Raw genomic sequence first — 26,385 nt, 5'->3', positions numbered from 1 at the left:
GGCCGCAGGGCGAGGAGGGAGGGGGAGAGGGGAATAGAGGGCATGGCACCACAGACATGAGCTCACTGGGGGCGCCTCTGTGGGACTTGGCAAGGCAGCGGGAAGCCCAAGGCAGGCCCGGGTCTTGCCCCCGCCACTCACCAGGGGAGGTGCGGGCCAGGCAGGGTCCTCCAGCCCCCTGCAGGGGCCTCTAAGCAGAGGCCTGCTTCCTTGCCAGGAGGATGGCTGAATTCAGGGGTCCTCTCGGTTCCTTCTCCCTTATCCTCCCTCCTGCAGCCTCCCACCCATTCCCCTGGCCTCCCACCACCCGCCCCCTCCCACAATCTCCCTCTGTCCAGAGGCTATCGATTCTTCTCACTCCCTATCTATTGATTTCTCTCTCTCTTCCTCTCTCCTGGTTTCTCTTTCCATCATCGATAGATGCACCAAACCCTTCCTACAGATTGCTGCACACCAATTTCCCCTCCCTGGAATCCACAGCAAGTCGTCTCAACCCCCTCGAAAATAAGAAGAAGAGAAGCACACACAGCCCCTCCCGAGGCCACGAGAGTACTCCACAGCCAACACTCTCCTGCCTGCAAGACCTACAGGTGCACTTGGAAGGCAGGCACACCTTCAAAAGGGACAGGTAGGCCTGTTTCACTCTGCAGTGAACCAGGCTCAGTGAAGGGAGGTGACTCTCCTAGAAAACCCAGCTGGCAGGTGGTGAAGGCAGGAGGACAGCCCTGCTAGCCTGGCTCCTCACCTGTTCTGTCAGGTGGCCCTGCCACAGGCTCTTGACTTGCTTGGGAACATAGGAGGATTTGGGGTTTGTTTGCTTCTGACTGAATCATTATGTTTTTCTCAACACTCGCTTCATAGCCAGTGCTTAATAAACGCCTGTTGAGTGAATAACTGAATAAGTGCTCGGGCTGATGTTAAAATGAGGTTTTGGCAAACATGGCCCGAGTGTGTGTGTTTGGGGGTGGTGGTGGGGGAGCGGAGGCAGCCTGTGTGATGCACTTGAAGGACACAGGAAGTGCTGGAGCTTGCCAGCAGACAGGTGACGGTTCTGTCCCAGCATCTCCTGCTTGACCTGTCGGCCTGCAGCACCTCAGTGTCTGTCTGTCTGTCCGTCTCATCAGAGGTCTCTGGTTTCCCTTGATCTCCAGGCTGTGGGTTGCCTTTCCCCAGCCTCCACAGTGGGGAGGATAGTCGGAGATGCAGCAGAGTGGGCAGGACAAAGCTCAGGAGGAGATGGAGAGAGGAGAGTCCACGAGTCTAAGCTGGGAGTGGGAATCGCGGCACAGATGGGGCTGTCTGGGAGCTGGGTGGCCCTGCAGTCCCACTCACCTTTGAGACCCTGGCCCATACCCAGGGCCAGCCCGTCCTTGGTCCATTGCACAATCCCAGAGTAGTTGAGGAGCACACAGGGGAGCACCGCCCGCTGTCCGGCGACCACAGTCTGGTCAGCTGGCTCCTGGCTGAAGCGGGTCTGGGTCCCTGGGAAGCCAAAGTGGGCATTGTATTAGGAAACAGGGGGTCTTCAACCAAGAGGCCACCCCTCTCGGGCTCCCACACCCACCCACCCGAAGAAAAGGCAGGCAGGAGACAGCCTCAGGCCGGGGAGGGAGACCTTCTTTCCCTTGTCCTATTTCAGCACCAACCCGATCCTTCCAAGACGTCTTGAGCTTGCCCTCTACTCCGCTCTCCCTCAGCGGCCCACGGGAGTGAGTTTCGGAGCGGGTTTCAGAGGTGATTAGCAATCACAGCAGTGGTGCAGTATTACGTAAAGGCCTTAGAGATGGGTCTGGCCCAGCCCTCTCATTTTGCAGAGGCAGACATGGAGGTCCAGGGAAAAGAGGATCTGATCACAGGCACCCAGTGAGTTCCCGGTAGGGCTGGGGTGGCTGTCCTGCAGGTCCTGGGCTGTTCCTCTAAGACCCCACCCACTGCCCCTCCACACACCCAAGTTCATGCAGGACGCATTGATAATGAAAGCCCCTGGAGACGCTGCCGTCCACCCCTCCACCCCCACCAGGTCCCTGGGACTAGGCCCATCCGCACACACGCATACACCACCATGACTCTTCTTAGACACGTGGCGTGAGCCAACATGTGAGCAACAGTGCCAGGCACGATCCCCCAGGCAGCAAGTGCAGAGGGGTAGATTCCACAGGGCAGGCGGGTCCACGTGCCATGCGTGGGCACAGAAGCTCCCTGGGTGGAGACTAGATCCACAAGAAAGTGGACACTGTCCCTGATCCATGTATTTACCCCTTGGCCAAGTACAGGGCCATGAGGGTGGACCCACGGACACACCTGCACATACTCAGCTTCTGCACCGCCAGAGCCGAGAGGCCGTGTGACTGTGCTCCCCTCTCCCTCGGGCTGCCGGAGCTACACATGGCTGCCCGGCTGGCATCTCGGCCGGGAGCATTTGATTAGAGAACTGCAGAGTAATTGCCTTTAATTGTGGAGCCTAAATGGAGCAGGGAATTGGATTGCGGGTTTCTTCTCCCCCACTGCTCCCACCCACCCGCTAGCTCCATCGCTGGGCTCGCTCCATCGCTGGTCGGCCCCACAGCCCTGGGCACCTCGCAGAGCTGGAGGAGCTGGGCTGGGGGGAAAGGAGACGACAGGAGGGGACAGAGAGGCTAGAGGACCGCAGAGGGAGGGTCTCGGGCTTCTCTGCCAGGCTCCCAATCACACCAAGGTGACCACATCAGCTTTCCCCAGAACGCAGGGGCTCCTCCCTCTTCTGTCCCTGCTAGCTCCCCAAGTCTTTGCAGAGTCCCAAATCCCCGAATCCAATCCTTTCCAAACCCATCTTCCCCCAATTTTTTCTGACCTACCTACCATTGCTTCGGTTTGCAGAGGAATGGAACTCACCCTCTCTCCACTTCAGCACCTCTCTCTGAGCCACTGCGGACACCGCTAGTTTTCCTGTTTGTTTGTTTCCAGTGCTGGGAATGCACTTAGGGCCTTGAGTGTGCTAGGCAGGAGCTCTGCTGCTCAACTGTAACCCCAGTCCCACAATCCATCTGATCCCCTCCATTTTTTTTTGCTGGGTTGAACCCCGGGCCTAGCCCATGCGCTCTCTCTTCTTTTTTCTCCTCCAGCCCCATTTTCTCCCATCTTCCCAAATCCGCTCCACATTTCCCACTTCCAGGAAGCCTCCTAAACTCATCCTTGGGCTCCGTGGCCATCCCAGCTAGTCCCAGGCCCAGCCCTGTTGGTACGGCACTGCCCCCAGGGCTTCCCGTCTCATGCTATCAGGGCTTATGCCCACGGTCTTGTGTGCCAGGAGACCCAGGGGAACAGGTGGGGGGGGTCCTCATCTGTTCTTCTGGAATGGGAACCTCTCTCCCAAGGCCAGGGGCCATGCTCTGTCTGAGAAACTGATGTGACTCCATTTTTGAGAAACCAGCCTCTACCTCAGAGCAAAGCCTATCCAAGGAAGGGGGCGTGACCTTTGTCCTTGAAAATACCCACAGAGCACTCCTAGGCACATACCCACCCTGCTGAGTTGTTTATCTACAAATAACAGGAGAGATCTGCTGCGCCAGGTGTCCCTGACTCAGTCAGGCTAGGTGAGGACCCATAGCAATCCCCTAGCAGCCACCAACCAGCATGAGACAGGGAAAATACCTGAGATGCCAGATAACCCTCCCAGTAGTTTATGGTGGCTGATAACATGTTGGGAAACCATGTACTTCAGCACGGACACCCCCCGTGGCCTAAACCAATCAGTTCAAAGGAATCCCCCTCTTGTACTAACCTATCACCCCTACCCAACTTGTTCCCATCAGTGAATGTGCTAATCAATGTTTAGAGTTGTTGTTTGACTTTCCTGCAGTATGGAATGATTTGCTGTGTGACGTAGTGACGCATAGAGTATCCCCCCAAAACCTATAAAATCTCACTGAAGAAAGGACCGGGACTCACTCCCTGGGACTGCTGTGTCGGGAATGGTTGTGAGTCCAGGCTGGAGCTTGCAATAAAGACCCTTGTGTGATTGCATCGGATTCGGCTCCTGGAGGTCTATTGGGGTCCCACGAATCTGGCATAACATGTCCTCCCTCTGAGTCCCTGGACATTGGACATCCATCCAGATTAGTGGCTGAGAAGCAGGTTGGTGGCCATAGGACAATATAATCTCACGCAGCCTTTTCATTCTTGGTCAAGTGCGCCAGTTCAGCCCTTTGGGTCGGCCGCGGACCAGGAAATGAGAAACAGGGTCCTTCTCCCACATGCGTGAGCTGCTCCTCACCCCTGCGTCCTGACTTCTCCTTAAGAAGGAAGGTTCCTTCACATTTTGAGGGATGAGGGTGGCAGGTGCTGAGTTCCTGGGGGAAGGGTGGGTCAGGTGAGCAGCCAGCATTATTAATTCAGGCATTGCCCTCATTATTATTCAAATTTATTCATATCCTTGCGCATTTCTCTAGAGCGGCTACATACTGCAAACTCTCCTCACTCACGTTTCTCCTTCCCATGGCCCCTGGAGCCCCCGTGAAGGGCTTAAGAGTGGAGTGGCCAGTAAGCCCTGGCTCAGAGATGGAACTGACATCCCTAGTTTTTTTTGCATGGTGCCTGGTCACTCTGGTCTCTTGTTGAAATCTGCAGAGGACAGTGAGCAGCTGGCTCCTTGTCCACTTGGAGCGAGGTGGCGGTTGACCCTGCGACAGGACAGAGGTGGGAAGTGCCTGGATTCAGAGTCAGGAGATGGGTTTTGCACAAGTGAGGAGTCCAGTGTCCTTGGGCACAACACTCCCTCATCCGGGCCTCCACTTGCTCACCTGCAGGATGACAGGTCTGAGAGAGACTGCAACTGTCCCTTTCTGCTCAAATCCTAGGAGCCAAGTGTAGGAAAGAGAATGTGGTTTACATTGTGCCTCTGGGGCTTCCTAACCTGGTGACCTTGGCCAAGTGACTGACCTGCTAAGCTTCATTTCCTCCAAGACATGGGTGTACCCTCTGAACAATACCTACTGTCATTAATGACCCTGAGCAGTTAGACAACTGGAGCCCCGCCCCACCCCAAACCTGAGCAGGCACAGGATGAAGAAGGTGGTGATTATCTGTCTTTCTGGGGATTTGGAAGTAAATCTCACTGGGGGTTAGGCCTGACAAGACAACGGAGTCTGGAAAGAAGGGTCTCAGCAGAGATTCCAAAGAAGATGGAAATGAAGCGGTTCCAGAATTTAAGTCCATGGGAAGGTTACCTAGATCTGAGCCTGCACGTCACAAGCAGGGTTTCTGGTCCCCAAACAGCCCCTGAGTGAGATGAAGTCCAAATGCGCCAGGTAGTACCCACACTGGCTCATGATTACGGGAAAGCCCCAAGTATGACTTCACCATGTCCTGTTCTCTCTGCCCCACACACTCCACATCAGGCATTTGTCATCCCCTACCCCCACCCCACCTGGGGAGGCACCCAGAGTCAGGAGCAAACAAACAGGAGGAGACAGCCCCCTCTCTGCAGTGGGAGGAAGAACAGTGCTCAGGCAGGACTAGGACAGAGTCTTGGGGGTGAATGAGCGGAAGGGAACATCTGGAAAGTGAACAGGGGGTGCCCGTATCAGACAGGTAGGAAGGGTAGAGGGGCCTGGCCACCTCAGGGGGCACTCGCTACTGTATGTCCTTGAGTGTGGAGGTGTCATGGACCCGGAACCCATGGCTTAGCACATGGCATATGCACACGTCCAGACACATTCCCAACGTCCCGAGCACCTTGCCTTGTGCCATCTGTTCCAGAGCAGGGTCTTTCCTGGACCTGGATTCAATTTTTACTCCCAATCTGCGCCTGTATGCACTCCAGGAAATAAAACCAGCACCCAACAGCAATGCAGGGAAACTGTGGGCTGCAGGGGGAAGCGTCAGTGGGGCAGAAGGTAGGTGGGGGGACCACAGAGGGTCTGACTGCAGACAGAGAGGGAAACAGACCATCCTCCTGTTAAACAGCAACAAATCCAGGGCCTCACCTGGGGGCCTTCCTGCTTCTGCGCATGTTTGTAAGTGAATTCCAGCCTGCTCTGATGTCCTCCGCCCCTGTCTTCAGGAAACACCACAGAACTCTTAAGTAGCCAACGCGAAGGCAGGAGGAGAAAAACGGAGCTGTCCACACACCCGGCAGGAGCGCATGTGCACGCACATGGCCCAAGGGGTAGGCCGACAGAGGCACAAATGATGCTGAGAAACACAGACACTCAGTGGGAGAGCAAAGGAGACCAGAGGAAGGAAATGGAGCCCCGGGTTGGAAAAAACTCAGGCTGGAAAATGCACGTGCTCTCCCAAGGCACCACGTGAGATCCGTGTGCAAAGATGCCCATGAAGTGACACAGACCCGGGCCAAAGCAAAGAAGGCAGGTGGAGAGATGGGGACGTGGTGCGTGCCAGGGGGAGAAAGGACGTTTCAGGTGAACTCCTGCCCTCCGTGCCCCACTCTGTAATACAGAGCTCTTCTAGCCTCAGACTTGGAAGTTCCTCCTCCATTCTCCCAGGCACTGTTTGGGCTTCAGGTTCTAGCACTTATCACAGCTCACCTTGGATGAAAAGTTACCCAGCCTTGTGTTTCTGTCCCCCTCCATCCCATCCCATCCCTGGGAGCCACAGAGAGCAGGGACGCTCTGTCCCCCCTTTCCTTTCTTCCGTACCAGGGAATGAACTCAGGGGCACTCAACCACTGAGCCACGTCCCCAGCCTTATTTTGTATTTTATTTAGAGACAGGGTCTCACTGAGTTGCTTAGCACCTTGCTGTTGTTGAGGCTGGATTTGAACCTCCTGTCTCAGCCTCCCGAGCCACTGGGATGACAGGCGTGCGGCACTGCGCCCCTCTTCCCCCTTTTCTTTCTTTCTTCTGCCCCCTCTCAACACTGACCTTCAAGGGACACTAGCCTTCCAGCTCTCCTCTCCAACTTCCCCCTCCACCCCCACAGCCCTGGGGTAAGAGCTAAGCTAAACTTTGTGCCTGAACACATCTCCTGTTTCCACTGAGCCTGGGGAGGACTGAGAGGTCAGATTTCATTTGTTTTATTTATTTATTTATTATTTTGTTTGCTTTTGTGATGCTGGGAATCAAATCCAGTGTGTCGTGCATGCTACCCAAGAGCCCTACCACTGAGCTACATCCCCAGCCCTCAAATCCCAGATTTAATTGAGAACTAGGAAGTAGCCTCTAAACCTATTATGGGATGGAAATGCTTACAGTTTCACACAGTCATGCACTTTTTTTTTTTTTTTGTACTGGAGATTGAACCCAGAGGTGCTGTACCATTGAGCCATATCCCCAGCCCTTTTTATTTTTAATTTTGAGACAGGGTTTTGCTAAGTCACCAAGGCTAGGCTTGAACTCACAATCCTCCCACCTGGGCCTCCGGAGCAGCAGCTGGGATTACAGGTGCTCTACGGTGCCCGGCTAGACCCGCACTTCCTTTGGGCCTATGTGTATCACAACACCCACGCACACACATTCATTCACACGCCCATAGCTGCACCTCCTGCACCTTTACATTCAAGTCTACATTTGCTTCTGCCCACGGGCACCGTCGACTCTGTGTCCTGGCACGGGTGCCCCTGCGGTCGTGTTCCCAGAGCCTTGCCTGCCAGGCTCAGGACTGGAGAGGGAGTGGGGCCAGGCACATGAGAATCCAGGGAGCAGGGCGGCAGGAGAGGAGGATGGTGGAGGCCAGGCCCTGTCTCCCCGGATTTATCAAAGGAGCAGTAATGAACCCCCTGGGCCGGAGCAGTCCCTGAGCTCTCCACAGCAGATCCTGCTGCTGGTTCAAAGGGAAGCCTTTGATTCGCACCGACAGCTTTCAGATGGAACTAAATCTCTCCACACTCCACTCTCCCTCCCTCTCTCCTCTCACATCTCCGCGCTCCCCTACCCCCACCGGACTCCCCACACCCCCAGTCACTCCTCTCCTGCTCCATGAAAAATACAACAGCCAGAGAGCCCCTCACATTGGATTCTCATGGAGAAAAGAGGATTTCACTTCTCTGGGTTGGGCCAGCAAAGGGGGAAGGAGAGGAGAGATTGACACTTCTGGATAGAGAAGGAGGGAGGAGAGGAGAGGAGAGAAGAGGAGAGGAGAGGAGAGGAGAGGAGAGGAGAGGAGAGGAGAGGAGAGGAGAGGAGAGGAGAGGAGTGCTGGGCTGGCGCTGGGCAGAGTAACTAAGGAGAGAAAGGCAGAAACCCTGGGCAGGTCTGTGCCCTCCCAGCTGCCCAGGCAGGAGGGGTCCGGTCTGACCCCTTCTACAGGGCCCAGCCCAGAGTCCTATCATGTCAAAAATCTGATGTGACTGTCTTTAGAGGCTGTAAGCGACTCCTTTGACAGATAAGACTTCAAGGGTCAGGAAACTCCATTGACCGGCTCAGAGGACTGTCTGAGTAGAGGTGAGGCACTTTGTATATCAGATGAAGAATCCCCAATGACAAACAGCACCCCCAGGCAAGTCCAGATACTCCAGGACTAACCTCACCCCACGCCCCTGCCCACCAGAGCTCTCGGGCTTCATTCTATGGTGCAAGCGGAAAAAGACGCCAGGCAGCCGGGAGCTCAGATGCCCTGGAACGTCGCTTCCGTCCTTTCTGGAAGCCCAAGCCCCAGGCACAGGACCCAGTTACTCCTCCCTCACCCCAACCTGCTTGGCCACAGCACCCCGATGTCCCTTTCTAAGGCCGGGGATACAGGGAGGACGGCCAAAGGGGACTCTTTCCAGGGACCAGATGGGATTTTACAAGTGGCCACAGTCTGGCCTGGTTTCTTTCCATTTGAGCAGACAAGGGGCTGGCTGGGGTTCACAGGGACAGAGCCACTGGGTTGACTAGCCTGGGCCAGTGGATTAGTCACTCAAAAGGAAGGAACTGAGCCCTGAAAGAGGCAAGGGGGATGGGCCGGCTCAGCCCTGGTGTGTGTGGGGGGGGAAGAGTGTCCTGAGCCAGAAGTCAGGAGGTGCGGGCATATCTGGTCCTGGCTCTGTCACCAACCAGCTGTGTGACTTTGGGGAGGGGAGCTCTCCTCTGGATCTCGGCTTCCTTAAACGGTCACAGGGAGGCGCTGAGTAACTTGCCTCCCAAGGACTTTTCCAGCTCTGACGCCCAAAGATGGGTGGTTCACTCAGGTAATCCCAGCTACTAGGGAGGCTGACGCAGGAGGACTGCAAGTTTGAGGCCAGCCTCGGCAACTTACTTTAAGACAATAAAAAGGTGGGGACGTAGCTCCCTGGTGGAGTGCTTGCCCAGCATGTATGAGGCCCCGGGTTCGATCTCTAATACTGGGGTGGCGGGGAGACTTCAGGGTACTCCTAAGGACTCAGTCCCATGTCCTGTCCCCTTCAGACAAGGACAGAAGAGGGAGGCCTGTGGGTTTGTGACAATAGGGCAGTGGCAGAGAGGTCCTGGATGGGGCATCCGAGCAAGAAAGAGAAGCCACTGATTTCCTCTGTGAGTCCCATTAGAGCTCCCCACACTCCCCCCACTGGCTCCTGGCGGGTGAGTGGAGGAGAGAGGACAGGCAAGCCAGGGTCGCTGGAGCCACCTGCCAGCCCAGGTGTACTCACAAGGACACTGAGCTCCAATGGAAAGAGTGGCAGGTGTAGCTGGAAGCACTCCCACCTGCCCCGTTTGGGCCTCCAACCCCCAGGCACCTGGGCCAGACCTGAGCTGACAGCTCTATGCAAATGTGCCCTGGCAGGGGACCTTGAGAATGTTTTATGAGAAGGACAATAGCAGGGTGAGCCCAAGAGAGGTTGGCTGCAGCAGGTATGACAGGCGCGAGCGAGCAGGAGAGGGTGGCAGGCTGGCGGACGGTTCTGCAGAAAACTGGAATCTCCATCGGGCCACAGTGGGCCAGGGAAGAGAGGTGGGGGGCAGGCAGGGGGCAGCCCAGGACTCAGCGCATCCGGGAGGCGAGACTAAGAGGAAAGAGAACGGAAATTAGGACAGAGATGGAGAAGGCTGCAAGAGATGAGGAGAGGCAAAGACTGGGGGAGGGAGACAGGCAAGAAGGGGGCGCATCTGGCCCCCTGCATCAAGACCCTGCATCTGCCTCACCTCATGGAAGCGGCTGGATGAGGAGCCTACCACAGCGCCTCCTTCTGTCTCAGAGCGCACAGAGAGGTGCAGGACAGGGGAAGGGATGCAAAGCCAGAGGAGGGCCAGGGCTGGAGCTCAGCAGCAGGGCACGTGCCTCGGGTGCGCTCCGGAGGCCGTGGGTCCGATCCCCAGCACCACCCACCACCACACACAAAATAAAAGACAAAAAGAGCAGAGAAAAGATGGAAAGAAGGCATATTAGAGAGTAGAGAGCAAAATAGATAAAAAAAAAGAGCTGGTGGAAGGAGGAATGAGAAAGGAGCTACAAAAGATCATTTTAAGGTCAGTTAAGGAAGTAAAGAGAAGGATGAGCTAAGGGCACTAAGGTATGAAAGGGACAGATAGGGAGGCTGAGGCAGGAGGATTTCAAGTTGAGGCCAGCCTGGGCAAATTAGGGAGACCCTATCTCAAAATAAAAAATGAAAAGGGCTGGGGATACAGCTCAGGGATAGAGTGTCCCTGGGGGTTCAATCCACAGTACAAAAGGAGGGGGTGGGGAAGACCTGAAGGAGAGGGCCTGGGATCCCCAATCCTTTATTTTGAAGAGACAGAGGAAGGTGAGAAAGGAGGTGTCTGGGGTGGGCATGTCCCCACATTCCTAGTGGCTTCTGAGGCAGCGTCTCAGTGACTGAGGCCCCTCCCTAGAGACAGGGCACAGCCCCAGCCTGTTCTGCACGGGGGGGGGGGGGGGGGGGGGGGGAGGGGGGACACTGCTCCTGCCGTCCAAGAAGGACCGAAGGAGGGACCTTGAGAGAAGAACTGTGGAGGAAAAGGAAGGAAGGTGGGTAAAAAGTAAGAACCGAGAATCAAGAACCACAGAGCAAGGAGACCGTCTGGAGAGGCCCAGGGAGGTGAAGGTGAGAGGCCCGGAGGCTGGGCCTCTGCAGCACAGGGTGGAGGGTCTCCGGCCTCATTTAAAGGGTCTTGAAAAGGAGCGGAATCCTTGGGAAATGGAGGGTTTATGAGAGGATTAGTACTAGGTGTCGGGATCAATGTAGAAGGCAACCGAGGTCAGGGTCCGGCCTCTCCCACAAGCTAAGGCTGGTCCTGGTCCCACTGAGCCTCTCCCTCCAGCAAGCAGCCCCCAGGGGCTGGACCCGAAGTCAGTTACCCCTCCATGTCCTTCCTTCCTGCCTCTCCCAGGGCACACACCGCCCCCCCCCCCCCCCCCGCCTGGCCCCTGGCCCCTGGCCCCTGGCCCCTGGCCCCTGTCCCTCCTCCACCAGGGCCACGCCCTCTGGCCACGCCCTCATCGGATGGGCACACCCCCTTCCCGCAGCTCCATTATTAAGACAGCGCCAGTTTGCTATGGAAGTGTCCCTCCTCCAGCTTAGAAGTTCTTAGTTACCACTATTATGAACTGAGCTGCAAAGTCCAGCCTGAGTGGAGCCAGAATGGTACCTCGGAGTCCCCTCCAACAGGCTCGGAGCCCAGGAAGAAACTCAGGCTGGGCCCAGCTCCCCCCAGTACAGCTCTCCTGGTACTTTTAGGCGCAGTCTCCTGAATAAACCAGCCTCAAGGCAAACAGATCCGGGAAGCTCTGGGCAGCGGTGAGAGCATCCTCTACGCTGGACTGAAAGAGCCAGGAGGAAATCCAGGTCTTCTGATACCAGGCTCCTAAGGACACTTCTCTACGTCTACATGAGCTTTTATGTCACCCTAGCCCCACTCCCACCTTCTCCATCAAAAAAGATCCAGGTGTAGATATTATTCTCCTTCCAGAATCTAGAACCATCGTCACAGGTGACTCTGCAGGTTTCTCTGGCACTTCCAGGTGCTCCGTCTGAGCCCGTGAGCCAGGTGAGCAACACGGATGGGGACAGGCTTGGGCTCTGACGAATGCTCTCCACAAGGCACCTGGCTCTCCTCTAGTGCCTCTGTGAACGTCAGAGTTGACAGACACTTTACAAGCCCAGGTGTGTCCCCAAGCCCCAGGACTGCACCTTCCATACAAACCGCAGGCCACATGTTAGTGACAGTAGATCCCAGGGAGCAGATAGTTTTACTCATATAGGAACTTTCAAGTAGCGGGTAGGTGTGCCCTCCACATTACTATGGGGTGTCCGACATAAAGCTGGATGACCACCTGGCAGTCACGCTCCAGAGGGCTCTTAATGATATTTAGGATCCCTTTCAATGATGGTGCATTATGATTCTATTTACATCCATACATTTTCTTCCTGCTTTGGGCATATGCCCAATCAAATAATCAATTCATGACAGTTCGTTCAATCAAGGTGGACTTACTTGAGGCTTAAAGGAGAGAATTCTAAACAGAAGCATTTTGAAGGGGAAATAACTGGTCAAAACACAATCTAACTGGAAACTGAAGGTAAAGTTGTAAGTAGAATCTGTGTCCCACAGCAACTAACCAAGAAATTTCAACCCAATAGTACCTGTGTAGACCTGTAGTCTCATTGGTAGCTATCCCGTATTTTATTCTGGTTCCTTTTAAGATGATTCAATGGTAAACTCCTGGCAGCAATAGATGTGATCTTAGTTGTGCAAGTTGTAAAATGACTGGCACAATAGAGCTTTGCACACCATGAGAGCTCAATAAATGCTTATTATTCTGTTATCTGCACTGATTCATGGATAAAACAGAGAAAGTCAACTCAATTTAATGAACATTAATTCATGTAACCGATATGGAGTGCTTACTACATATAAGGCATCGTCCCAGACCCTGGAATGTGAAGGCAAGCACAGCAAGCAGTCCTCCCACCATCCGTTAGGCATCCCCAAATATTCAAGCAACACAGTGTGATGTGCACCGTGATGGAGAAAAGTGCCCAAGGTCAAGAAAAGAATCCTAGAGGAAGTGACATCTGTGTTGGGCTCTGACAGATGAGTAGGAGTCATCCCGATGAGAAGGGACAAGTGTTCTCTGAAGACACGGGGTATGCGCAGCAGTGTGGAATTGAGGAAACACAGCCTTTGGGATCCTAGGAATCGCTCAGTCTGGTGGTGTCTTGGTAGGCAAGACACTGGGCTCTCTGGGATGGGCCTGCGGCATGCAGGATTAACAGGAGGTTGGGTCCCTGCTCTTGCGTCCCATCAGGGGACATGAGTTAATAACCAGTTAAGTGATGAAAAAGCAGCTCTTCAGTGTCACACTATGCAGTAGTGACCAATGTTGAGGATGAAATCAGGGTGGGCAAGCACCCTGATTTGGAAGGTGGAAGCACCAACCCCCTCAATACTCTTTTGAAATCATTCTACCACTGAGCTACATCCCTAGCTCCCCCTACAAGCCTTAAAACAAAAACAAAAACAAAAACAAAAACCAGGATCTTGCTAAATTGCCCAGGCTGGTCTCAAACTCATGAACCTCCTGCCTCACTGGGATTACAGGTATGTGCCACCACACCTGGCCCCAAATACCTTGTAAGTGTGGATACAGGGACTTACAACCTGAATGTAGGCTCGTTGAATGGACATCTTAATGGAGTTTGTTGAATGGTCAAATAAACTGCACTTTGTCACCTGTCTTCCAAACCGGTCATCCCTGCGGCTAGGACCCAGACCTGGATGGCCTTTGTCTGTTCTTTTTACAGCCATACGCTTGGTGGCTTTTCTTGGTCTACGTATTTATGTGCATTAACGTCCAACCAATAGACACTTACGGAAGAGAACTGCATCGAGCCTTGAAGACAAGAAGGACTTCAACAGCCAGAGAGCTGGGGGAAGGGTTTTTCAGACAAAGGGAGCAGCATGAGCCAAGACATGGGGACATGAAAGTCCAGTGAGCAGTTGGAAGTGGCTGGGATTCGGGCACATCAAGAAATTGGAAACAAGATCAGACATCTTTAAACATTCAACCCTCTCTCTTTCTGGGCATTCCTCAGTCTCTGCTGTCCAGAAATTTCTGAGCTATTAAGGGACAGTGCTCATAGACAGAGAAGTCCACATTCAGAAAGAGAAAAGTGGAGACTGATGCCATTTGCAAAAGCCATGTGTCAACTTGGTAAGGTCTGGGATAGGTTTGAGAAGAATCAGAAGGAATAAGGCTGCTGCTGGTGGTGGGTGGGTGTGTGCGTGGCAGGGTCGGGGGGTACATGTGTACCGGTCGGCCCTCACCTGCCTAGGTAAGCATGCGAGTGTTACGACACATCTATACACAAATATCGCTACGTAGTCATCAAAAAGGGAAAACAGGACACTTTCTGCCTATATCCAGGACATGCTAGGCTTTTCCAATTAATCTCCATTAAAAAGATTTCCTGCAAAGGCGCTTCTAGAAGCCCCAAGTTGGGGTCACCCGGATCAATCCTGCGTCAAGTGAAAGCAGCTCCAACCAGCTGCGGAATCGATCCATCTAACTTGGTTCATTCTACCCGTGCAAGGGGCACGGAATGTTAATTTGCAGCAGGGAGCTCAGGGAGTCTGGAAGTGGAGGCTCCATAATTAATGGCTGTAAGAGCTGGGGCTCAATATGGTGGCATTCCAGAAGCAGCGGCCTTCCCGGGGAAGGGAGGGCCCAGAGGTAGGGCTTCAGGTTTGATGCCTCCGGGGTGAGAAGCCACGTGGGGAACTCTGGGCTTTTGGAATCTTCTCCTGATCCTTCCTGGTTTGCTGGTCCTGGTTCCCTTGCCAGTTGGAACACAATTGCCCCCAGAGCAGAAGAGGACCAGGAAGACCCAAACCATTCATCGTAAGCACCCTCAGAAGTTCTTAGGACGTTGGTGGGGGACAGAGTGGCAGTGACCAATTGCAAGGCCATGACAAGAATCCATGGGAGGCTTTTTGGTCAAGATCACGCACCCTGATTTGATGGCTGTTTCTGAGACCCCGGAGCACACGAAAGCCAGGGCAATTTGGTGACCTTATTTCTGGAAGGAGGCAAGAGGTTGACAAAAGGGAGAGCGACCTTCTTGTACCTATGCTGGCCACCCGGCTGTCTCCCACCAGACCCACTCCCGTCTTGCGTCTTCAAACCACCTTTGTTCAGGCCGCAGCCAAGAGGGTCTGGATTTCCTTTCCCATCCAAACCAGGCACTCCAGCCTCACTCCAGCCTGGGCCTTGGTCAGCCTCTCGTGCATGTCTTTCCCAACTGTTCTGCTCACCCCAAAACTTCACCAACCTTGCTCACCTGCCTCTTTGTCCTCTGCCAGTACATCTCCGTCTCAGTACAGCCCAGACATCAGAGGAAGAGCCAGAAGCTTCACACAAAGCTGCAGAGGGGTGCTTGATGGGACGGCGGCCATGAGGATGCAGACACCCAGGGACAGGGGAAAGCTTGAGGAAGCCGCCTGCCCTTCCTTCTCACACATTCTCTGCATCCCTGGTTCCTTCCTTCCATTTCTGATCTCCCCGCGTCACGGCTCCTCCGGGGCAGTGGGGAGGAGGTGTCCTCTCCCCCCACCTCTGCTGTCCCTGGTCTCTGCCTAATGATTTCTCATTTCGCTGCCCAGCCCTCCATGCGGAGAGGCTCCCTTTGATTGCTTGTGACACCAATCTCACAACAAATTTAGCACCTCGTTTCCCGGATGAGCCAATATTCCCCCTCGATTATCTCCCGGAGAGGGGGACAGGGTGACGTGCATGCCAACGAGCAGCCCCGGCCTTTCCTGGCATCAGAGTCAATCAAGCTCAAGATCTTTCTGGTGGATGGACGGGAGGCGGGTTCTCGTGGGAAAGGCTGAGGGGCGGGCAGGGCCCGGGGAACCCTGCCGGAATCAGGTCCTCAGTGGGTTCATGCACAGAATTCTCAGAAAGGGAAGGTGGGGGTGGGAGAGCTTGGAAATTTCCCTCCCCATGCATGCCACTCTTGATCCTGGTGTTTCATCCTGTCACCCCTGACACCCTGGGCTTGGGGACAACCTGGGACTCATGCTATTTTACCTGAATGAAGTGACAGGGCCTCGTGCCCCTACTCAGGCATTCCTCCATGTCCCCAGCCTATGCAAGTGGCTGTTCCTAACAGAATCCCTTGCTCCTGACGGGGCGGGCAAGGATCTCCCAGGGCCCTGTCCCTTCTAACTGAGGAGCGGGAGAGGATGAGAAATTTCCTCTGACCCACAGGCAGCAGAGGAGGCCCGACTGGGGTGGGGGTATCCTCTGAAGGGAGAGAACAGCGGAGGAAGAGCCCACCCAAACCAGAGAGCAGGGGGCTTCTGCCCGGACCCAGGAAATGAGTGAGAGGGGAAAGGAGGGGGAGCGGGAAGGAGGTGTTGCGTGAAAGGCCAAAGGGGAACCTAGGAGAGGCCAGCTCCCCAGAGAATGGTGAGGACTCACAAGTCACCCAAGCCAGAAGGTCCCCCATGCCTGAAAGACAGAGTGGGAGAACCAGAGCTGCGGAGGGGAAGGAGACCACAGAGGATACAGAGGGAGGGGTGAGGTCACAGACGCCCGCCACCAGCTGAGCTGTGAGAGAGGACAGCACCCCCCTCCTCCAGGAGTTCAGGATGCAGACTCCCCGCTGGGAAAAGCAGAGGAGGAGCCAGCGAAGGAAGGGGAAGGGGCTGATCACCAGGAGGGGTGGCAGATGGTCGCTGTCACTAAACGGATTCCAGTAAGTCCAGGAAGCCTTAGACAGCACAGACAAGCTTGGGTAAGCATTGGGAGGAGAGAATTGAGGAGCAGAGCCTTGGAGGAAAGAACCTACCGGGGAACTGCACACCAGCCCTTATGGCTCCACACAACTAACCGGCCTCCCTACTCCAATCCCAACTGCAAACAGCAACCTCCCCTCCACCCCCAAACTCAACCCCAGCACCGCGTCCAAGCCCAGAGTAACCCTGATGATCGTTCTAGCCCCAGAGGTCAAGTAGAATGCGAGCCTCTTGAAGGTAAAGCGTGCAAAGTCCCCTCGGAGCCTGGTCCAGTAATAAGTGACCCACAGATGCATAGGGAATAAATGGTGACCTAAACCATTAACCTCGGTCCTTACCAGGAATCCCTGCTTCCAGCCCAACCCCACCTGCCTCTCTCGTCCTCATACTTAGCATTAGCCAATCCCAAATCCCTGACTATTCCCCACCCTAACCCTAAAGGCCACTGGGCCTAACTCCAATCTTATTGCCTCTAACTCTAACCCCAGTTTTTCTCTGTCCCTACACTTGGGGATAGATGCAGACCTTCGAATTCCCTTAGGGCAGAGACAAACAAAAGGTGGCCACTCAACCCGTGGAGGCAGAACTCAACCCAGGCCGCAGAACTCTCCAAGACTAATTATGGATGCTCCTACCTGCCTCTCACCCAGCCACCCAAGCTTTCTGCCCCTTTATCCCATTCCCAGTGGCTGGGTCCTAGAAACTGGGGCTGAACATGGGCTTGGGGGCTGGTCCAAGGTTATGAACCCCAGGACAAAGGAACCTGATACTCGAGACAGTAATAAGAATGAATTAAGCCTGAGGAGGCAAATTGGAGCAGACATCTGCTAAAGAAGTGAACAGACTCCAAAGCCCGACATCTATCACCCAAAGCCTGACCCCTTGCCCAGATCCTTGGCAAAGGGCGTGCTTTCCAGAGTGCCCAGGAAGGCTGTGGAGTGGGGAGGGTGCTGTGCAGGGTGCTGAGCTGCTCTGGAGCCTCTTTCTGATTGCCCCACGACTCTGGAGCAGGGAGCTCTGCCTCCAGGCCCCCGCCCACCCTCTCACATCTCCGAGGAGCAGGGTTCTCCACATCTCTTGGTTCTCCACATCTCTTAGGACCTGTCACTGCTGCGCCTGGGAGAGGATCCGACGAGTATTATGTTCTGTTCTTGCTGCAGCCAAATCTGATTATGAGGACGTGTGATGGATGAGCTGAGTTTGGACCCCCAGCTCAGGGAGCGGGATGATGGAGTTAGCCTGTCACACTTTCCCCAAGGGATGAAGCAGCGGGTCCCAGATGTCGTCTGGAACGTGCCTACCTAGGAGATGTCTCCCTAACCAGGATCCCTGGAGACGGAAAAATCCCTCCTGGCTTCCAACTGTTTCTTGTTATAAAGACCTTGGAGCCCCGGAGCACCCACACTAGCTCTGATCCCAGTCCTGCAGAAAATCGGATCAGGAACCCCGGTGTCACCATCACTGGCCCTGAGTGGGACCCATCGCCTCCGGCCGGTTGCCAATATCTGTGGGGGCCACTTTGAGGGAGGGGGTGGGAAAGCTTGCCTCTGCTCTGGGCTAGGGGCCTCCAGGCATTTCTCCTTGACAGCCATGGGCCTCGGAAGCCTGGGGCAGGGCAGGGAAGGAGGGGGGAGGGAGACAGTACAGAATAATAATGAAGGATTTTTAATAACTCGTCAGCTCTAGTGTCAGCTCCACAGCAGCGGCAGCACAGCCCGTTGGGAAAACTTGGCGAGCAATTGTCTTCCTAGGAAGCAAGGGAAGCCAGAGGGGATGAGAGCCAGGAGGAAGAGTCCGCATCCAGAGTACCAAAAAGCTTCCCCGTTACTATCTAGCCCGAGGGGCAGGACAAAGTGCAAACAGAATTACAGAGCCCCCAGGCCTGGCCCTCTGGGAGCATCCACTCTGGGCCAGATCCACAGGTCGCAGACAGAGCTGAAGACACACCAGTCATCTCTGGGGTCCTGACAGAGTGCAGTCAAGACACCTCTTGAGAAAAACGCATCCCCCCAACTTGCCCTGTGAAATCAATCAACGGGAAGGCAATTCTATGCTTATCAAAGAGCTGCTTCTCTTCCCTGATAATCCACTCAGGAATTGTCTGAAGTAGCAATGTCATCAAAGAAGGTTAGAGAAAGCCCCTGGTGACCACCTCTTCAATGGCCTCGTTTTTCAGATGAGGACACTGAGGTCCAACGACACTGCAGAGCGTTGGTGGCAGAGGCAGGACTCCTGGAAACTAGAAATCCAGGTCACCTGAAAACTAATGTGATTTTAACCTACGAAAACAGAATTTACTCTTTACTTTTCAGGGGGCCAACTGCTCCAAAGAGTCGGGGGGGGGGCGGTATCTGGATATGCTGGAATGTCAAGGGCAGAGGGTTTGGGGTGGGAACGATGGGGAGACCTGGGGTTATCATCTTAGCCATCACACATCTCCTCTTCTCCTCGGATCCCTCTAGGAAGGCTTTCGGGAACCAGTGGCTCTCGCTGTGGATAAGAAACACAGGTTTGGTAGAAGGGGAGACGCCTCCATTCTCAGGCAGAAAGCGAAGACTGAATGATGCCTTTCCCTCTTCCAGGAACAGAAGCTAAGGCACCCAGGAGTACGCATGTGTTGCACAAGAGAAGTCCGGAGATGAGACTCAGGCGTCAGCCCCCAACCCCAAGCCGTCAGCCCCCCGCCCAGCCAGCTGCTCTGGAAGATGTAAAGTGCTATCTAAACGTGATGCATTATTAACACTTTAGAAATCATATTTCACAGCCGCCCTGCTGGAGCTGGAAAATGAATTCTTCCTCCAGCTCTCCAGCAGGCGAATTATTGTTGGAACCCAATGTGACAGCAATGACATGTGACCGGGGCCAAGGAGAGAGGGCAGTTGAGGGTGCAGACCATGGACACCCACCTGGGCAGATCCTGGGGGTTCCTCTTCTGCACAAGGGCTCTGCCCAGGCAAGGCAGCCCACCTGACCCCGGCCTCTCGCCCTCATGGTCATCAGCCTTCAGGGGTGCCTGGCAGGAGGTGGAGAGAGCCCGTGACCCCTCCCCAGGTGCTGCCAAGCACTTCCCCAGGTGCAGAACCTGCTTCTCCCTGTGAGCAGGAGGAGTTGCAGAGGGCGGAGGTGCTCCAGCCCCATGGGAGAGGCGAGTCCTCTGGAGGGAGGCAGGAGGCCAGAAGATCTGTCACTGCTCCACAGGGACTTTTTGAAGGAGAGGGGACAGCACTGCATAGGGAAGAGGTGTCTAGGTAGCGGTGAGTGACTCCCAGGCAGGACCAGAGGTGCTGTGGGACAGTGGCCGGGGAAGAGTGCTGACAGAGGGGAACTGGTTGTGCCCATTGGGGTTGGAAGGAAAAGTCTGGGCAGGATCGGGAGGGGGAGTGCATTCCCTGCCTGGCGGGCGGGAGGGCGGGCGGGAGGAAGCTGTCAGTGAGCTACATCCTGCTCTCACTGGAGAAGCACCAGCCATGGAGAGGAAGGGAGGAGGGAGGCCAGGGAGAGCCAGGCCTCAGGTGGTGGATACGGAAGAGAGAGAGAGCTGCCAAAGTCACTGCCGTCCCCATCCGGGACCCCAACCCTACATCTTCCTTGAGGGCGCTGGGCTTCTGTCCGTGTGCCCCCGTAGGCAGTGCAGGCAGCTTATAATTAGGCATGGGGAACAGACGAACCAATTTTCAATTAAAACCTTATCTACGGGGTGCACAGATAGAAAGGCGGGGAGGTTTTGATTCTTTTCTAAGCCAGCCTTCAATATTTGCAGTGCCTGGAAGGAGACTCGGGGAGGGCGCCCAGGCAGCCCTGGCGATGTATAAATTCTGCTCATAATTACATGACTTTCAACACCACGAGATGCCAATAAAGTATTTGCAAGGCACCACAAATTAGCAGCGGGTTGGTACTCCCGAGACGGCACTAGGATGGCCAGGGCACAGGGAGGGGGCTGGTGCTCTTGCCTGTGAGTTTGGAGGCACTGAGGCAACCCACAAAAGAGTACCCCTCAGCTTCGCCTCAAAGATACCCCAGATTCAGTTTCCCCCCGACCTTATCTCTCTTATCTCTCCCGGATCCCCAGCTCTGTTAGGGCTGCAAAAATAAAAGATTTAAGATGTGTCTCTTCCAGAAGCAAGTGGAAAGGGGCCTGAGGGAACCGAGGGAAGTGGAGCCGCTGAGCTGCAAACAGCTGTTGGTGGTGACAGCAAATGTCAGGCTCAGGAGCTCAGGAGAGGCCCCTCCCTGTCCTCGGCTTGGTGTCTTTTCTTGCCACCGTTGCAGGGTTGCAGGCCGGCAACCCTGGGTTTCTTCACTCCCATCCATTCAGACGGGAAGGCAGGTGGGCGGGCTGCAAGCACCCGCACCTTCAACCAACCAAGTTTCACCAGGGGCAAAACACTGATCATGGATGGCTCAAGAAAGGGGGTGGCAAGAATATGCCCTCGGAGACGACCTGGAAGACGCCTTCGGACATGCTGTATTACAGGAAGGTCCCTGGGTGCCCAGGAAGCGTCCCCACCTCCAGACACAGTTAGGCAGAGAACGTGTCAAGAGCGGCAACTGCCATTTCCCCATGGCTCTATTATTTCAACATCCCCCAGCACAGGTCTCTCTGCAGGAGTAGATACTTGATAAAACAAACATTGGTGGAATTGAACGGAATTGATGAAGACAGATACGAGGAATTCTAATGGCAACTTGGTGGGAGAGGAGCAAAGAACATGTCCTCTGGGTCCCGGGGGGGGGGGGGGGTAGAGCTCAGTGGTAGGGCACTTCCTAGCATGTGGGAGGCCCTGGGTTCCATCCCCAGCACCACCGATCACAGCCACGTGAACGTGACCACTGGTATCAGAGGACCTGGGCCAGCCTCCAGCTCTGCCAGTTACGACTAGGGAAACAGTGGGTGAGCCAGCACCCCTCCCTAGGCCAGGTGTCCTCGTCTGTAAAGTGAATGGGCTGGACAGAAGATCTGGAAGACGTCTTCCAACTCCCAGGAGGATATGAGTTCTTTGAGGCCAGGGAGGGGACTCTGGGATCCACTTTGAGAAACTGCCATGATGAGTCCCCAGGACAGGATGAGGCTGACCATCAGCACACCACTCAGAGCTCAGGATGCTAAGACAACCAGAAATTAAATAACAGTAACACTGATGTTTCCATGAATGTCCACAGGCAACACGGCGGCCCAAGTCTTGCTTATCACTTCTGTACGTCTCCACCAAGTTCAAGCAATCTCCCTTCTGGTCGCAGCGTCACCCTCATTCCAAATCAACCCCATCATTTCCTGGATATCCTTTGGCTTGTGATTCCAGAAGATTCCAGAAGATTCTATCAGAAGGAGCATTGGGGACCTACTATGTGCCAGAGTTCATGATGAACACCATAAAATAAGGGTATTAATAAGAGAAAGCCTTGCCCTGGAAGTATTAATAACACATATCTTTCATGAAAGGGAATGCTCAGCCTTGCCAGTCCCAGTGGTGCACACCTGTCATCCCAGAGACTCAGGAGGCTGAGGCAAGAGGACTGCAAGTTTGAGGCTAGCCTGGGCAAGTCAGCAAAGCCCTGTCTCAAAAAATAAAAGAACTGGGGCTATAGCTCAGTGACAGAGAGCCCCTGGGTGAAATCCCTGGTACTGGGAAAAAGAAGAGGAAGAAGAATACTCAGGTCAATCATCAGCTTTGGTGGGTAGGAAAGAAATTATTAATTTCAATCACAGAAAAAGAAGAAAGTCAATCTGAGCATTTTTCAAGGGAGTGAATGTGGGAGTGAAGCAGCTGTGTCCCCCCTGGGCACAAGGAACAGGGAGGGCAAAGGCAGGGAAGTGTGTGGTATGTCTGGAAAATAGTGTGGCATGGCTGGAGCGAGCGCTGGGTATTTGTGGAAAGGCAGGGTTGTGAGGATTAAAGGTGATAATCCCCTTAGATACACTTGCAAGCTACTTGTACATGGCAATTATAAAGAGCTGCATTTTCATTGTTTACAAGAGATAAGAAAAGACAGGTGGACTGGGATCAGATTGTGGCAGGTCTATAGGGCAGAATGTCAATCATTTATTCATCATATATATTTATATTACAAATACATGTATACATGTGTGCATGCGCACGCACACACACACACACACACACACACACACACACACACACTTGTTTTTGGTAATACAGGGGATCAAACCCAGGAGCATTCTCTACCTCTGAGCTACATTCCCCAGCCCTTTTAATTTTATTTTGAGACAGGGTTTTGTTAAGTTGCACAGGCTGGTCTTGAAACTGTGATCCTCCTGCTTTAGCTGGGATTACAGGCATGTGCCACTTTTCCCGGCCACCGACTCAATATTTAATGCACATTTACCTTACTATGTGTCAGGCTCTGTGCCTGGGGACAGAGACAGAAAGTGGAATCCCACATGTCTCCTGCTCTGAAGGAATTTATCGGTGAGTACAGACTTCCACACTTAAATGTAGCATATAGGTGCAACAAAACACGTATGCAAGTTTGGTGGACAGGAAGGTGTGCAGAGGGGACATCACTTAGAGATTTGAAATGGGGGAAGGGCTCCCCGAGCAGCTAGGGGAGTGTTGGGGGCAGGGGGCTCCTCCAAGCAGAAGATCAATGTGAGCAAAGACGGGGCAGGGATGTTCGGTGGACTGTGGCATCCACCAGCTGTTCTGACCAGCTAGAATTCAAGAGAGAGGGAGAGGGGGAAAGACGGGCAAAGTGGGTTGCTGGGGCCAGATCCTAAGGAGTTTCCTATGCTGGATCAGGAGTCTAGATTTTGTCTCAGCATTTAGAGAAGCAATTAAAGAGAACATGCTGGTACTGGGGTTGTAGCTCAGTGGTAGGTCACTTGCCTAGCACACGTGAGGCACTGGGTTCAATCCCCAACACCACCTAAAAATAAACAAAATAAAGATATTATGGGGCCGGGGTTGTGGCTCAGAGGTAGAGCGCTCGCCTTGCATGCGTGAGGCACTGGGTCTGATCCTCAGCACCACATAAAATAAAATATTATGTCACCTATAGCTGAAAAATAAATATTTAAAAAGGTAGTATGTCTATCTACAACTAAAAATATTAAGAGAGAGAGAGACATGCTGGGAGAGGGTGGGCACAGCAGGGAGAGGCTGTGCAGTGTTCCTGGAGAGAAATTATAAGGATGTCAAAGTAAGTGAATGAAGAGAAATGAAATGGATATGAAATATACAAAGGAGGTCGAATCAACAGGATTGCGGAACCCGAGGGAAAGCATGGTCACTTTCAGTCTGGATAACCAGATAGCAAGTGAGAGCATTTGCGGGAATTCGGACGTGGTGGGAGGCAGGCAGAGGTCAAGGACCCCTGGCCTGGCAGCATCCAAGGTCATTCTCAGGAGTCTGCACTTTATCCTGTAGATGATTGGGCACGACTGAAGGGACGATTCTTAAATTTTTACTCTTTCCCCCTCCCCAGGAAAAAAAAGAGTAAGCCAGAAAGATGAGTGAGTTAGGAGAAGGGAGAGGGAGGAGGGAGAGAACACAGTGGGTATCACTCACCCACAGGAGGGAAAATCCGAAGTCGGCCTAGCACTGGCGGGGGTGTGGCCGTGTGCTGGTTGTTGGCGGTGGTGACCGTTGTGAGGACTTAACAAGATCACACATGGTAAGCGCTCTGAAGTATTGGCCCCCGTTTCATTAATGGCGACTCTGTCATCTATCGATATTTGTCGTCTGACCGTGAACCATCGATGATGCTCGTTTATCAGCTAGCTCTCATCGTAGATGAGATGTCACCCTGTGCTTCAGGAGAAAGGGTGAGTAGACATGAAGGAGAACCCCTGGATTTCAAATGATCAAGAATCCAGAAAAAAGGTCTGACTTTGGGAAAGCACAGAACGTGAGACCAGGGAGGGATCAACTAGACCACGCCACTCTTAGAGCGGGTATCCGACCGCACTCTTCAGAATCAGGAAAGTTTAGAGTTGGAACAACCGACACATTCCCACAGTCTAACCCAGTCCTTTAGCTGCACAGATGAAACACAGAGGCCCAGAGAGGGGCATCTAAAATCACCGAGCTGGTCAGCCGCCAAGCTAGAAGCGTAAGTCAGTCTCTCTTGACTTCTAACCAGGTGCCACGTCCGTCTCCCCTCTGACCCCAAGCTCCCTGTCACCATCAAGGTCCCCTAACACACTGAACTACAGTCAGCTCAGTAGCCTCTCAAACAAGTGATTTCTTGCTTTAATGGACAATATTCTGCTGCATTCCTGTTAGCCCGCAAGCCCTCTATCTGATTTCCCCGGCCCCTGGCAGAACCCTGGCATGGAGGGGATTGGATTGATCCGCTGTTTGACTAGGAGACTGCAGGTGCAGGGCAGGACTGCTGCGGGGGACCTCAAATGTATATAGTAGGAGTCCCTGGAACCCAGGAACCCCAACCCTCCAACCACACCTGACACGTGGGCGTGCAAACACACTCACATTCACATCCCTCTCTCCTTCAGCCCCCCACCTCCAGACACTGATTTTTGTTTTTGTTTTTGTTTTTTTAACCCAAAGAACTGCCAAAGCCTTGGTCCCTGGGGCAGGGATTCCCAGGAATTTCTTATCTTCAGTTGAAACCAGTCTAAAAGTTGTGGACTGCTCCTGTGGTCCTCCTTAGTCCACTGCAAGGCTGTGGCTGCTCTGATAGCCTTAGACTTCCTACCCAGCATCCTGCCACCTCTTTACCCTCATGAAACCTGGGACTCACCCCCAACTCTTTCCTCTCTCCCATGTCATCGTAGGTACCGCTGAGTATCCCTCCTAACTAGGTCCCGGGTTAGCCCTTCCTCTCCACCCCCACCATGAAGTCTTCTTCATGGCTCCCTGGGACTCTCGCAATAACCTCCTAATTGGTTCCCCTGCCTCCAGCTTGCTCCTCTTAAATCCATTCTTCACACAGTTGCCAGAACAATCTTCCTAAAGCACAAATCTAATGATATCACCACCCTGCGTAAACCCCCTCAATGGCTCCCCATTGACTTCAGATGAAGTACAAATTAGGTTAGGTCCTGCTCAATCTGGCTGCTGTTTACCTCTTTAGCATCCTCTTCTGTTGTCTTCGAAGCATGCTTCCCAGGCTATCCTACCCACGCCCAGCTGCGTCTGACCTCAGTGCCCTGCCTCAGGAGGCACCCCTTCCCCCGTCCCTTGAAGTCCCTCTCATCATCCTTCAAAGTGCAGTTCAGGCTGAAAACCCCAAACCTTCCTGAAACCCCCAGCCCAGGCCAAGGGCCCAGCTGAGCTCCCTGATACTTGTGCATCCTCTGACTCTGAAGCACTGAAATCGCATGAGTGGACACTAGGTTTTCAATTCTTTGTGTGTGTGTGTGTGTGTGCAGTACTTGGAGTTAAATGCAGGACCTCATGCGTGTTACACGAACACTCTGTCACTGAGCTACATCCCCAGTTCTTTTCGTTTTTTTAATATTTTGAGACAGGGTCTTCCCCAAGTGGCCCAGGCTGGCCTCCAACTTGTGAACCTCCTGCCTTAGCTTTCTGAGTCAAGCCCATTCTCCCTCAAACACGTCAAAGGTTCTGCACTCACTTGGTCAATACCATACTCTTTCCTACCCTTGCAATTTCCCCTCCAGCTGGGGGGGGGGGGGGGAGAGGACTTTACTCCATTCCTGAAACAGCACCCAGCACCCAGCGTCGGTATTTACCATAAAAGGTGCTGACCACAGTTGTTAATGGCCTGCCTTGAACTGCCCACTTGTGTGTTTCGGGTTATTTTGGTA

General features: G+C 53.8%; 1 protein-coding gene across 2 annotated transcripts in view; it reads right to left on the bottom strand.

The window, feature by feature from the left end:
* Positions 1-26,385, bottom strand: part of Kirrel1 (kirre like nephrin family adhesion molecule 1) — a 99,770-nt gene that overhangs the window by 20,118 nt on the left and 53,267 nt on the right. For both annotated transcript variants that reach the window (XM_076862316.1, XM_076862317.1), the window contains exon 2: positions 1,333-1,482. In XM_076862316.1, coding sequence (XP_076718431.1) covers positions 1,333-1,482 — 150 coding nt within the window. The remainder of the gene's footprint in view (positions 1-1,332; positions 1,483-26,385) is intronic.

This window comes from Callospermophilus lateralis, chromosome 7 (genome assembly GCF_048772815.1).
Source record: "Callospermophilus lateralis isolate mCalLat2 chromosome 7, mCalLat2.hap1, whole genome shotgun sequence".
NCBI classification, from domain to species: domain Eukaryota; kingdom Metazoa; phylum Chordata; class Mammalia; order Rodentia; family Sciuridae; genus Callospermophilus; species Callospermophilus lateralis.
This window is presented reverse-complemented; position numbering and strand designations above follow the sequence as displayed.